Source organism: Petromyzon marinus, chromosome 25 (assembly GCF_048934315.1).
Source record: "Petromyzon marinus isolate PM22_M1 ecotype Great Lakes invasive population chromosome 25, UKy_Petmar_22M1.pri1.0, whole genome shotgun sequence".
NCBI lineage: Eukaryota > Metazoa > Chordata > Hyperoartia > Petromyzontiformes > Petromyzontidae > Petromyzon > Petromyzon marinus.
The window spans coordinates 3,454,183-3,469,329 of NC_133691.1; the positions used below are offsets into that span (position 1 = coordinate 3,454,183).

The following is a 15,147-nucleotide window of genomic DNA, read 5'->3' on the forward strand; positions in this document are numbered from 1 at the left end:
GACGGAAGTAAATTTGACCTCTGCGACCTCACCCTGCTCTCCTCCAAGCTGTCGAAGGGTCCGGGAGGCTCATCGAGGCACAGGAACTCTCGCACTGCAGCGCTGCGCTCGCACAGGGAAACAAGAACAGCGCTGGAAATACTAGGAACCGTTAAAAAGCCGGCGGATCTTCAGACACCGACCACCATCACCCCCCCCCCCCTCGGAGAACTGAGGATTTAGAAGCCACCGCAATGGTGCACAGCTGGCTCGTTATTTTATTTATACATCTAGCATTTTTTTACATGTTGTTAATAATGTATGCGCTGGTTTGAAGACGGGATTGGTTAATTATTTTTTTCACATGCTGTGCACATCAAGTGTGACACAGACAAAGATGCCCACCCTAAACTTATGACCCAACGCGCTGATGAAAGCACCCCGTGCTTAAATGGGCGACCCATTTAAGTGCAAATGGCTCGCACACAATGGCAAATGTGACCTGGCACGGTGATAAAAATGTTCCCGCTGAAATATTTAGCGCGGGGTGTGTTCAAAACACGTCACGCTGTGCATAACCAGCACGCACCAAAGTAAATTCGAGCCGTCTCATTTACAAAGATTCGTTTCATCACCCATCTTAACAAGTCTGTTTTGTGTTTATTTTGTTTTTAGCTGTACCCATTATTTTTTATTGCCAACATTTACTTATAATTAACTGCAGCACGATCAATTGCTGTGCCTTTGCAACTGGCTGCAGATAACGTAGTCTGCGCTGCACATCACGGATTAAACATCGCTGAGCACGTACGGACGCGCACACACACACACACACAATCGCATGCACACTCTGACCTGGGTCCCATGGCCATAGGAAGTGCGCTCAATTCCACCGAGATGCAGAGTCTGACTCGGTGTCAGCGGTGTCAAGGCACATCATTTTTCCCGACAGCTTGCTTATAAAACCCAATGTGCCCAGTACGACCGACTAACAGGACCTCGCTGTGTCCTGGGGCGCAATCACAACGCTCGCAAACACGTCCTCCTAGCGGGAAAGGAAACTGTCGCTGCTCCGTGTGCGTCGGTGCCAGGTGCACAGCCTCCACGGGTGTCGTGGGTATCTCGACAACGAACAGCATGTTTAGATATGGCTAAGGGACAGCCCGCAAGATACAGAGAACAAACATTCTAGTATCCTCGTGTTATTCCGGCACTGCCTAAGTCGCACTAGATCAGCGTTCTTCACTGCAGGGCCCACTGGCCACTGGCGGCCCCTGATGTCCGGCTCCCCGACGACACACCCCCGCATCATCATCGTGCTGCTGTCAAACCCCAATGGATTCAAATGTGTGGCGGCCCTCATACACACTGATGATGTCTTATCAGCGGAAGTCCCCCCCCCCCCCCTCTCTGAAAATTAGTGAAGAACACTGCTGTAGCTAACACAATATCTACTGGACATCTGCGAAAAAAAGCTTCATAGCTCATCGGATTCCTCCAATATAAATAAATATTCTGATTACGTATAGCTTTTCGGTAGATCTGTTAACCATCGGGCATTGCTGCATTCCGCTGTCCGGTGTGCTCGCTGCTTACATCCAGCACTGGCACTGGTGCCACGAGTGATCCCCCCCCACCCCCTCCTCCTCCTCCGCTCCCCTCTGAAAATGAGTGAAGAACACCGGGCTTGAACCATGGTTAGGATTCCCGAACCCTTCAAGGCGGCCGATCATGCCGACGACGGAACCTTTTAATGACTCGCACGGCAGGCCCAGGACTGAGTCGCTAGCCAGTAATTGTGTGGATTTTACAAAAATTGTAGTGCAGTGGGGGGGGGGAGGCCAAACTTTGCGGATCTTTTCTGCAATCTAATCAGTGACCACAGTGAGCCATTAGGAAGTGGAACAGCCCCAACTTCCAACGTGTGTCCTGCACCTCCGCATTGAGATCTGTAGGCTAAAGCCAGCTCATTCACCTTCCATCGAGATCTGTTCGCTCAAGTGATGGCATTCAATCCCACAGAGATTTGTAGACTAAAGTGACATCCGTTCACTGTCACCGGTGATATGTAAGCTAAAAGCAACCTCATTCACTGTCAAAGAGATCTGCTAGCGAGCGTGACCTCCATTCGCTCCCGCAGAGGTCTGCTCGCTAAAGTGATGGCATTCAATCGCACAGAGATCTGTAGGCTAAAGTGACATCCATTCACTCTAATATAGATCTGTTATCTCATGCGACCTCATTCACTACCATGCAGAACTGTTAGCTACAGTGCTCAACCCGAGCTACCAATGATTGGATACTGTGCCTTTGTCCTTTCCACCTTTTGGCGTTGTTCTCTGGTCTAGCACTGGTGGTGAAACAAGGCCATGAAGGGGCCGTCTCCGATGTAGCCCAATCAGTTTCGATGACAACGCGTGCATTATCAAAGTGTGTGTGTTTGCATGTCTTACCACAAGCGTGATGTGGTTAATGCATACTGGCGCTTGAACATCTTAATGCCTCCTGTAGTATTGACGGAAAGGGTAGAGCCTTTTTCTTACTACTCTACGAGTGAATGAAATCTCCTAAGATAACCGGTTCATGTTACGCCGATAATCACGCTTGGCTACGTACGGTGCGAAAGCAGTTCAACACGCATACATGGTGAACCGTCAGCATGAGCAAAATACTGGGGTTCACCGTGCGCGTCTGCGGTGTGCAGAATAACCGCCGCGACCACGTCGCTCGTGAGCAGGCCGCCCTGCAGGCCGGGCCGCAGGCTCTCACCTGCGCGCCGCCCGGCTGTTGAGCGCGACGCTGTACAGGTACGCCTGCAGGCCTCGCTGCCGCACCTCCAGGAAGCCGGGGTGGAAGTTGTCGCGGAGCCAGCGTTTGGGCGGCAGCTCCATGCGCAGCTCGGGGAAGCTCTCACGCAGCTGTCGACACCACGGTTGACGTCGTCCGGGTGTTTTTGGGCCAAAACCGCGAAGCGCGGAGGTCAGATCGGAAATAGAAAAGCGAGCGTCTGTCAGCCCACGCGCCACGCCTCGTCGTTTCCGCTCCCCGCAAGCACCCCACCCCCCCGCAACTCAAATCGCGCTCCGTCGCGCGTCGCTTGCCAACAACAACAAACATCGGATCGCCACGTTCCCCACAACGATGCACCTGTTAATATTCATCTCCACGCGGTCGCGAGTTAAAGCGCCGCTTGTTAACCGTCCTTGGGTACGCGTGCCGTTCGATTCGATGAACGAAATGTGATGATGAAGAGACTGAGAACGGTCATGCATATGCACGGCTTACGTAACGCTTTCCAACTTGGTGTTTATCTTAGGGGGGGTATTTAATTAGCCGTGCAGATTCCGACTGGCAGCCGTCAGGGCACGACGTGTTTTCCATACTTGTAAACAGTCCTCTGTGCCTTGGGTTGTGTCTCTAAAGTTTTTGAGATCCTTTGATCGATGTGGCCAGTTTTGAAATTGGGTCAGTCACGAATAGCAATTCAATATGAAACTACAACTTAATTCATATTGGATCACCTACATGAGAGTTGCAGTGACACTCTCACCACATTACCGATGGACGGGGGGAAGGGTTGACCAGATAAACAACCTTAGTTTGAAAATGGTTAAGGGTGAAAAATCCAAAGCAGCGTACGAAGGCGGTTTGCTTGCGTTCTGTTTTAATAAAGCACAAATAAGGCAAAAATTATTAATACAATTTTAGCTTGTCTATGTCCCAATAGGATTCAGAATGCCTGGAATTGGACATTTTCAGATTTAATATGAAATTTAAATGTAAATTATAAGGAATCAGTCAGGGTTTTATTAGTTTTTATAATTTAATTTTTTTAAAAGAATATAGATGGTAAGGGGCACTCAAGGCAAGAGATGGAATGAAATTACGAGCAATATATTTTTAAAATGTGGAGAGGTTAAAAGGCTTATGATGAATTTTGACTGAAACAATGTTCCTTTTCTAATAGATGCTACATAATTTAATTGCAATGTCCCAGTGCTAATATCACATTACTATTTAATGATGAACCGTTTGAGAAATGTTTTCAAACAGCAGAGGGAGTGCGTGCGAGAGTGTGCGTTGTTCTGGAATTTGTACAGAGCGACTTCAATGTTTGGTCAGATTCACAGATTCAGACGTTTGCCGAAAAGGCCGAAAAGGCCGAAAAACATCGCCTCGGCAATTTACCCGATCGTTGGCGACAGGGGCGATGGCACATTTTCGCTAAAAGTCGGACGAACGGGAACATTCGCAAACACGCAAATTGGGCCGCTTGTCATTTGATGGTGCCGATCAAAGCGCCACCACATGAACACTGATAAGCATAAAAATAGACAATCAAAAAGACAATTGCATGCACGGTTGGCTACGTACAGTGTGAAAGAAGTTATACATACGTAGATACATCATAAATGTGATTTATGAAAGGTGAAGGATGAAGGTGCAGTGCGGTAACTGATTACTCACATCCCCTACCTAGTTGGAAGCTACTCCACTGGAGGGACATCTGGAGAACATCCCCAAAAGGGTGTGTTTTTGGCCTACTCTTTTCTTATAATTTACCCCCACACCAAATACAACCAGGTGATTTACAAACGTGCGATGTACACTGTTATACTGCTGTGTGTACATGAACAACAATCACTTACGAACACATCTCATTTTGTGACTGATAACAATTTTTTTTTTACACAAACCATCTGTTATTGGAGACAATTTTGTCGAGCCATTTTAGAAATCACAAAATTGGATCTAATAAGGTTGAAAATCACGCGAAATATGATATTTATTGTGCTGTTAAATAATAATCTTTCACTCTGCTGAATAATGACAATCGCTTGTTTGCTACGAACGTAATTTCTGAATGACCAGAAGGATCACATCGGTCGTCCACTTTAGAAGAATTGTAAGCGGCAAATAAGTAAATAAACAGCACTTCAGCGCAGAAGATAATGGAGGCCGACCAAGAAAAAGCGAAACATGGCACTGCACGTGTGCAGCGGTCGTGTAGCGGTGTGCACACTGCGCGTTGAGCATCACACCGCACTGATATCGGAAACGAGTCCTTAGGTACTCCTCATTACAGACTCGCGCTGACCAGCGTAGAGAAGTATGGTCACCAAACCCCCGTGACCGAAAAGACGTGAGGTCTTCATCCAGCAGTGCATTGACAAAAGGGCTGTGCATTATATTTCACGGGGCACGTGTACACATGGCTTAGCTCTTTGGATCTATTGCCATGTCAGATGTAAGGAGCGAGATGCATAATGCCCCAGAGATTTGAATGCCAGAGATGACACAAAATAATCGACAGAGTGATGTTCGCAGGTGAATTGAGTTTGACGGTCACAACCCATGCAGATACGCCGACAAATGGAAACAGATTTTAAACAATATTGAAAAACACACTCCCCCTTCCAGGCCATGATTTGAATACATTTCTCAGACTGGCATTTGGGTTAGGAGATGAGATGCGTTCAAGGGGGGGGGGGGGGGGGGGGGACTGGTAATGTCGACACGGAAAGTGATTTTTCCAGTTGTGTCCCAATTGGCAGGCACAGAACCGAGAGCACACAGTGTGCAATTTACATTGGCCAGGATGATCAATGAACATTCCTGATATGCTCCACATGATACACCTATTGGTTATCCAGCTATATTGTATACAAAGGCATTATGCATTGCGGAGCAATATGGGTGAAAACCTACATAAGCAAAGCTCCCATTCTATATCTCCACATAAGAATAGCCCACGGGCCTACTTGGATTCCAGACTAGTATTATTCAGCAGTATTTGTTTCAGCAAGAAAACTCTGGAACTGGTTTCACACTTTTGGGTCCGAGTCTAAACAATGGGGGCCACGAGGAGATAACGCAGCACTACCCTGTCCAGCTATTGCCTCTGTTAAGTAATATCAGAGAGTGTAATAATAGGGTTTTTCCCCTTTTTTCTGGCAACAAAACTGAAACCTTTTTACAAGGATTCATGTCTGCATTAACCACAATACCTGCAGTCAAAATGCAAATAAAAAACATACTATGATAATATATGCATTGTCCTTGAAACGGATTGGTCCACACCAAGGGACGGCTTTCTTTTGAGCCTCGACCTTTTGGCGTCATCTGGTCGAGCACCAATTGGGTCGAGGCTCAAAAGAAAGCCATCCCTTGGTGTGGACCAATCCGTTTCAAGGACAATGCATATATTATCATAGTAAGTTTTTTGTTTGCATTTTGACTGCAGGAATTGTGCATAATGCAGACATGAATCCTCATAAAAAGGTTTCAGTTTTGTTGCCAGAAAAAAAGGGAAAAACCCTATTATTAAATTTTGGTACTCAAAAAGGAGGTCTAATGATCAGAGAGTGTTTCAACAACAGGAGATACTCGTCATCTGTAAGCTGTCGGTGCGAATTTGATTAAAAAAATAATTGCCTAGAGAATGGGCATGGTAATCTGATTACCACGTGCAATTTGTGTCTCTCCAGTTTTGCTAAGTGCCATACACATCGCCATAACCAAGTACAGCGACGCCCTTGCACGTGTGCATATGAGAATGGCATCGAATAAGCGACGCACATGAACCAAACACTCACAACTCACCTGACTCTCACTGGACACTGGCCACACACCTTACGCCATTGACCTTACGCCATTGACTTGGGACCACTCACCACTCGCTTAATTGTCACTAAACACCGACACTTATCACTCGCCACGCACCACACACTCGGTGGCAATGCAACAATGCCGGGGAGTGTCAAATCGGCCGTTTATATTTCCCACTTTACATAAGCAACTGCCCAATCGACATATAACATTCCCCAGTTCATATAAGTCCCTTTACCCTCTGCCCACCCCTCGCACCTGAGCTGATTGTACCGGCTGGTCCAGCGTTTGGCACGACAATAGAATCCAGCCAATCGCGCAGCGCAGGTCACGTGACGTTGAGTGACGCCGGACAACACCAGAAACAGTTCTGATTGGTTGCTGACGACGAACATTCACCGGATGGACGGCATCGTTCGAGCGCACGCCGGGTACGGTCGAGGTTCAAAACGAGCGGATGAAGCGCCTACCTTGTCGTGCAGTCGGACGAAGTCTGCGTACCTCCGGAAGACGATCCAGCTGTCGTGCGCGTTCCGCTCCACGCGAACCTTGTACACCTGCACGCCACGTGACAGGACAGGGTTGTCTGCAAATGGGCCTTACCCGGTAAAATAAAACAAAATTTTTAGTTTAGTTTTAGTTTCAATGGGCGACCGTGGCTTCTGTTGTGCGGCAGTTGCGCGGCCTTGGAACGAGCGACCTGCCCCCAGCGTCACTCGGTGGGCGAGGGCGGCGTTCACACCCCTGCCTCTGCACGCGCTTTATTCTCTCTCGCTGTCGAGTCTCTGAATTAGCGTCTATTTATTTGCCGCCTTAGTTTTGCTCCCCCTTGGCCTGCGATGTATTTTTATTTCCGTGACGTACAGCGCCTTGAGTAATGAGCAGAAAGGGCACATTTTAAAAATGTCATTTATTATGATTACGAATATTACTCTCGGTCACGTTACATTCCGTGGTGGCCACTCCATCTAACTAGGAGTGACTTATCCAAGTCACTAATCGTTACGCTTCCTTTCAGAAAACTGTTAACCAGCCCGTGCTTCGCCACTGCTATGGGGTTTCAATCAACTCTGGCCGTGAAGGAAAAGTTACTTTTGTCATTTGAAGCAGTAGACGACTCAACCAAATGCTGCGTAAGGTGCACGCGCACACAGCCACTCTACGACTATTACTATTGCATGTGATGCATTGCAAGGGCAAGCAAAGTTACACGCCTGGTTTCATCTGGCCCAAGAGTCAAATGTGCAGCTGCAGTCAGCATTTACATCACGCCCTGATTGATACAATTTAATATATATTTTTTATGATAATTATAAAACGAACCACAGCGTGCCACGTCGTCTATGCAGTCAGCGTATGTGCAGTCGATCGGCGGGCATGTGTCGCAAATTCGGTCACAGATTGATTTTAACAAGCGACAATTTGGATCTCGTCGCAACTGCATTTCAGAGACACCTGCAAGAATGAACTCTGTTACCCGACTTGTTTTGATGCCATCTAGTTTGCGCTTTTCCCATTTTCTCAATCTCACTCGTAGTTTGTGTTCGACTGGTTATCCGTACGAGCTCCGTACATTTTGCGCCAACATTTAACCGATCAGTTCTCACGCGCACGATTCGATGGGTGTGCCACGAGCATCAGACTCGACTTGAATCAATCATTCAATCTGTCATTACACATGCCCATCGACGAGCACATCGTCATCATCATCATCATTCTCCATAGTTAATCCTCTGCTGGATGAAGGCCTCCCCAACACGTTACCCATCTCCCATGACTCTGCAATGGAATAATCCACCTAGCAGCTGCACATCCGCTGATTTCGTTGCTCCATCTCTGCAGCAGACCTCCGAATCAGAGGCGTTTCATTCTTTGGCTACCGCTCCATCGCTTTTTGTTTTGACCATCGGCCGTCATCCTCTCGAGTAACGCACCGTACCCAAGCCCACTTTGTTTTCCTCAGCAGTCTGAAGGAGGTCATTTTACCTGCATGTCTTCTCAAATCCATACCTTCCTCTTTCTGTTTCTCGACATAATTTTACAGGGTGCATATCTCCTTCATACACTCCGTGATTGGTTCCACTTTTTCAAAAAAAGCTGTTCATGATCACGTTGATTGTGAACCATGTCTCGCAGAGGGCAGTACGCGATGATTAAAACCTTTCTTCTCCAGGCACATTTGTAATTTACTTTTCATTATTAAAGTCCACTCTTCAAAATCACTCCAGCCTTTCTCTCGTCCGCCTCGTTATTTAATCATTTTACTTGTGCTCTGCTTTCAACAGCCATCCTAGGCACACACACACACTCTCTCAAGCGATGTGCTACAACGAATTAGAATACAGGCTACGGACTCACCGCTAATTTCCAATTAATTCCTACCTCATTATCAATTCCGAGCGCCGCGGCGCGGCGTTCGCACTTAACGCCGTCCTCGACTTGACAACGAGCTTTTGCCGCAGCATAAGCAGCGGATCGCGGCCGTGCAGTGGCGGTGATGGAGCGCGTGTGCGCTGGGCGCGTGTGCGAGATCACATGGCCGGTTGCTTTGCGGTGGGCGGAGAGCCGGAGGATCGTGTCAAGATAAGCAGCGACGGTGGTGGTGGGGGCGGAGGATGAAGGCAGCAGTTAAGGGAAAAAATGAGGATGAAAAAAAATTCCATTACCATAAACTGCCCGCTCCGCCACCCCGCACTGCTGAATCTTTTAGAGGGAAGACGATGACCCGGATGCCTCGTGACAACAGTTTAATCTACAAAATGTGCTTATTGTGTTTTATATATATAAGTACATACTCACGTGAATAAACAAACAAACGAATGAATGCACACACAATCCTGGGCTTTGGGTGTAGCAAGGAGCTCGGTGATATCACAGTCACAATAAAAATGTTTAAATAGTAAATAGGCGTCTCTGGCTATTATCTAGACGATGTCTTCCATAAACATCCGTGCGCTCCCCCGCAACCTCCCCTCCAACCTCCGTGTTTCTCTCTCCCCCCCCCCTGTGCCATTGAATTCACCCAATGTAATTAAAAAGCACACGGGCAAGCAAACGTAATTTGCAAAAATAAAAATAAATCCCAACTCCGTTGGAAGACAGGGATTACTAAAGATTGGGACTGCTGCAAAAGCCAGGCGAGGGGGCGGGGGGTTGGAAACAAAAACCCCAACATCCACGACGCTTTCGATAAACCCCTGGCACCCTTGCCCAACAACAACAACAACAAAAACATGGCATTTTTACGACAAATAACCGATCTGTCGGAGCGGGGACAATGTATTGTTGTTGTTGTTGGCGATGCCGGGCACCACCGTCACAGGTGCCGGGGGAGGACGGAGCCACGGCCGGGGAGGGAGTCGCGTCGTTGCCCCGCGGTCCGTTTGATCGCGTGCGGCGCACACAGAGGGCCCTCGGTTAGACTTCACAAAAGCGGACAAAGAAGTACGGGGATCCATCGGGCCGTTTGATGTGTGGGCTTTCCCAGAGGGCCGTCTGCCGTGCCCGTTGAATCAGAGTCTTAGATCAGCTCTTGTGCGAGCGAGCGCGTCCGTGTGGGCGGGCGTTCGCGATCGCGCGCGCGTGCGCTCCCGCATCCGTTTAAGCGTATCGTACACGCGGCACGCCCGCGGTTGATCTCTGTCTCGTGATCGGCACTCCTGTGAGCGACAAGAGCGGTGTTTCGCCATCGCGCAACTCCAAGCAACCAGTCTTTTTTTTTATCGACTTAAGGAAAGGAAAAAAAACACCCACCCGTTCACCTCGAGACATCACAATGCAAGCGGGGAGCCACACGACTCTCAGCTGTGCGTGAAACGTGTCCCTTTTCCCTTCGCTCAAAAAAAACTCGCCCGCCGTTCGAAGCTCTGAACTGACGAGGCCGCACGTAGGTCACCTCCAGAGTTGCCCACCTCTGCCCTCTCTCGCTCCGCAAATCGCACATCCGCTCTATTTGCCTTTGGGTTATAATTATACCCCCCGCGTGGAAAGGAGCGCACCCGGCGCATTACAAAGCGAGCGTTGTTGGTTTTTTTTGGGCGCTTTCAGATAATCCCACGGGGTTCTGGTGCAGTTTTAGAGCCTCGGCTTACAATTATTGGCACTCCCCAATAACGAATGCTACTTCCCACCTCTCATTGTCGTGTAAACAAATTGGGGGCACTAGCCCTTCGCGATGGTGCGCGTGCTCACGGCACTGTCTGCACCACGGAGCTGGTCCCGGCGGCGTCGGCTTAAACTGTCCCCGATCGCGTACGCACGTTCACGCCGCTGGTTCCCCGCACGCCGGTGGTTCCGCATGATGCGCGTTCGTAAATCTTTTACGAAACCGCAAAATATTCCGTGCCTGCTAGTTCGTCTGATTCAAGTGACCTCGGGAGAGCGGATCTGAAAAGGTCATCGAGTTTGTGCATTTTCACAACAAAATTCCTCCCCGCTTTTTTATAACCGAATATTTTCCACCTGCCCACCCCCCCCCCCCCATCCTTACATAGGGTTCCATAAACTGACACACTGACCCAAAGACTCGCACGCACTTACGTGATCCACATACTGACGTACAGATTCAGCGGAGGCTTACATAGGGACCCACGGACCCATGTCTTCCGCTTAGGCTGAAGCCACATCACTGCAATGGGGCCGGCTCCCCGGAACGTCCTTCTCCACGCACTGCCATTCCGCGCCTCTCCCTCCGCCGTCGCATCCGCTGAGCCCTAGTGTCTCATTCCGCCGTGTCCCTTGCACGTCACCCTCGGGCCTCCCTCTCCTCCTCCTGCCCCATGCCAACGCAAACGCGCCACTCGTGCGCGTCGCTGGGGAGAAGCCGCGCGAGACATTTTCTGCATCGCGACGGTGCGCCGTAATATAATTCGTGGCGCAGAATGCGACGCATTCCCAATTATATATTTTTTCCAAGCACCTTGGCGGGGATCTTTTGTTCACGTTACGCTCCCAGGTAGCATTACGGGGTGTCATTTCGCGAGGGCTTTGACAGACGGTTCCACTGCGCCGCTGTTACAAGCCGGCTCTCGACATTCAAAAGCCACCGAGCCACTTTGATTCTCGAGTGGGGTGGGAGGGGGGGGGGCGGGGGCTTCAAGGGCCTCAACGTGAGGTTTATAATGAAAACGAGACATTTACAAGTCCATTATAACACATTTATCAACGTCCAAGGGGGTAACCTCGAACTAATTTATATATTTTATCAACGTGCAAAGCGGGATGTTACAACGAGCATCAGTCGCCCGGCCTCCTGATGGGTCAGTTTCCCGCGCGTCGCGTGACCAAAGATTTCTTTAGTGTCGCGTTCGAACCGCGTTGCTCTGGCTCACACGTGGAGTCCAACCCTGTTGGGCATGACCTTGAATAAAGAGGGGCTGGGTAGAGGGGAGGGGGGCATACGAGAACTCGGGGGGGAGGGGGGGGGTCACGCCCGAGTCGATGCTATACAAACAAATGTAGAACATTAAATGTAATGAGTAACGATACGATCTGCGTGTGTCGATGGTGTGTTTCCCCCCCGAGCTCTCACACGCCGCGTGCACCCGCGTGCATGTAAGAGGACGAGGCAGCGATGCCCGTCGCTTAATTGCATTCTCACATCCGGTCCACAGAACCCCCCATTCCAACAATCGCGGAGAGTCTGCACGTTGAACGAAGCTCACGCATCACGAGGATCCCTCGGAGCTGCAGCAGATGCACGCGGGGGCATGGTTTCCCGCCGTTACAACTCGATCCGATTTCAACTTGCGCAGCCCTTAAATGCCTCGCTTAAAACTACAAAAGGCAACAAAACGTCGTGATGAAAACCCTGACGAATTTCTAAGCGAGAACGTACTCGTACAATTTGACTCCACCCGAAAATGAAGCTGAAGTGGTTGTCACCAGTGCAAAATGTACAATGGCGCATCGGCGTTTTTTTACATCGCCGTAACAATTCAATAGTACGGGGGGGGTGGGGGGGCATTTAGCAGATCATCTAAACCAGGTAAAGCCCAACAAAGTGGCCTATAACGTGGAAATGTATAGCAGCCAAATCCTCAAAATGCACGTTGATTATGTGGAAGGAAAGGAAACGGAAGACCCGGGGAAAAATCAATGTGACCGCGGGGAGAGAGAGAGAGAGAGACGCAAACTCCAAATATACAGCAGCAGGCGTCAGGATTGGGATCGAACCCACGACCTCCTGGATGCCAGGTGAGGTAGTTGACATCATGCCATCACCTCTAGAGCCACCCCCCAATCCCCCCATGCTACACGGCTGTGTGGCTGTAGAGCTTCGTGCGACGCGCGTCGGCCAATCGAGCGCGAGCCTTCTGGTAAGTTGCGCGACCAGCGACGCTTGCTACCCTAACAGTCCCTCCCACCCCGCCGTCGCCACATTTTTCGCGAAGAGCATTCCTCCTTTCCCCTCTCGGGTACCTCTGCGACAATGGCGCGCTAAATTGATCTCTTTTTGTAACGAAACCAAAAACGTTCTGGCGCTGCTAGTTTCTCTCATTTAGGCAATCCGAAAAGGCTTTCCGGGTTTGTGCATTTTTCGCTAAAATTACGTCTCCCCCCCCCCCCCCACTCTTTTTAAAAACCGTACTTTTTCCACCTATTCCCCCCTCCCGCACCACACGGTTCTGTTCCCGCTCGTTTTCAGAGCCGCGGTCCGATCACGAGAGACAGCAAGGTGGACGTTAGATCTGCTCCGATGTCGCGTTCACTGCGCGCTCGTGTTAAATCATCAGGAAAGGGGCGTGGGTTTTTTTGCGAGAGAGACTTCTGTAAATGCGCACCGTCGATTTTTACCGTGGAGCGTGGTCTTTTGCCGAGGTGCTGCCGTCTCATCCAGAAAACTGTGAAAGTTCAAGTTGGCCTTTCTTCTTTTTTTTATAACAAAACCCACAATCCACGTTCCATGAAACCATTACATAAAAATTATTCCCAACGTTCCTGAAACCAATGTACTACTCTTCCATGCAAGCAGAATACGGTGACATCCCGAGTGGCGTTGAGATTTGAAACATTTAAGATTTCCTGAACAGAATTTCCGTGAAACCCTAAGTGATGTTATTTTGTGTGCACACGTGTGTGCACACACGTGTGTGCGTGCGTGTGTATGTGGCGCTAGAGCGGGAGTGCATCAGTTAGCGCGCCGCGCTATGAATCCAGCGACCCGAGTTCGATTCCTGCTCACGGCCAATATCTGAACCGGTCCTGGTACTCATTTGAACCTCAAATGAGTGTCTGGTGCAGTGTGTAAACATCACTACTGGGGTGACAAAGGTGATTGTGTGTGGGACTGGCCACACACCCCTCTCATGCACCATGCCAGCCTTCATAGGTGCTCGTGAACAGCACTTGCCCCAACAATCTGTTAAGGATATACGGGGGATCTTTGTTTGTGCGGGTGCTTGAATACATCCATACATGCATGTTTGAACTCTTTTCTTTTGCCACCAACCCAGCTCTGCAGCCCGCACTGGCAACAGCGGTGATTGGCTTTGTGTCCGGGGGAGCAACCCTCGACTGACATCACTGAGAACATCTCCCCAAGCGACTTGGTGTCTACTGAACATCTGTGAAAAAGCTCATCGGGTTTCTGGAGGATAAATATTCTAATTCTGTCTTTTTGTTTGTTCTCAAGCCTCTCTCTCTCTGCATATGTAAGGAGGTAAGATTTTTTTTTTAAATCTCTGCCGCAATCACTTCCCACTCTCAAGAGCCGACGTTGACAGATTGACGGAAACCGGCAATATTGCCACATATACTTCTCTCAGCCTTTAGCACTCAAATCAGGACCGAAATCACTTGGAATGTCATCACGGCTCATCAGATCTCGGAAGCTGAACAGCGTTGAGCCTTGACAGTGCTCTGACGGGAGTCCACACGCATAAAACTGGTGCAGTGCGGAGCAATGCACCGCGGGACCGCACTCCGATGCTTTCAAATCTGTGCTCCCCACCGTCGCCAACACACAGTGACCAGCGTGGTGAAATGTTGTCAGCCAACTCCCGCGACCCACGAAGGCGGGTGGGAGGCCTTCATCCGGCAGTGGCTTGGCAAAGCGGTGGCGCCCGCACGCCTTCCGTGCGGGCCCCAACCTTCACAAGCTGCCAGCTATCGGTCCCCGGCGCACGCATTTCCGGCCGCCCGTTCCACCACCCCCCCCCCCCTTCACCAGCAACCCAGCTACCTAGCTGCCCCCCCCCCCCCCTCTCAAATAGACTCGGCCCCCCACAGCCTACATTCTCCGCGCGCTATACGGAGGGCCTCCTTAAAAGCACGCCTACAGGCAGCATCGCGGCACTCGCGGCGTCTCTGGATTTGCCAGTTGCCAACCCGGGACCCTCGGGCGCGTGACACGATTCCACCCCCTGCGTGCCACGGAAAACACTGCGCGGGCGGGCCGGCGGGCCGGCGTGCGGCATTCGCGAAAATAATAATAATAATAATAAAATACCGCCACAAATACCCGGTGCAATTTAACGGCAGGCGACCAGACGGTGGCGGGAGATTCATTAACGCTGAGCGACAACAAAAGCGGCGCTCGGCGAGGCCCTCTTTAAAAAA

General features: G+C 49.9%; 1 protein-coding gene across 2 annotated transcripts in view; it reads right to left on the bottom strand.

Moving 5' to 3' along the window:
- Nucleotides 1–15,147, bottom strand: part of LOC116945963 (sorting nexin-16-like) — a 38,778-nt gene that overhangs the window by 12,522 nt on the left and 11,109 nt on the right. For both annotated transcript variants that reach the window (XM_032960692.2, XM_032960693.2), the window contains exons 3-5: nucleotides 7,059–7,145; nucleotides 2,749–2,897; nucleotides 33–102 (exon numbers count right to left, since the gene is read on the bottom strand). In XM_032960692.2, coding sequence (XP_032816583.2) covers nucleotides 33–102; nucleotides 2,749–2,897; nucleotides 7,059–7,145 — 306 coding nt within the window. The remainder of the gene's footprint in view (nucleotides 1–32; nucleotides 103–2,748; nucleotides 2,898–7,058; nucleotides 7,146–15,147) is intronic.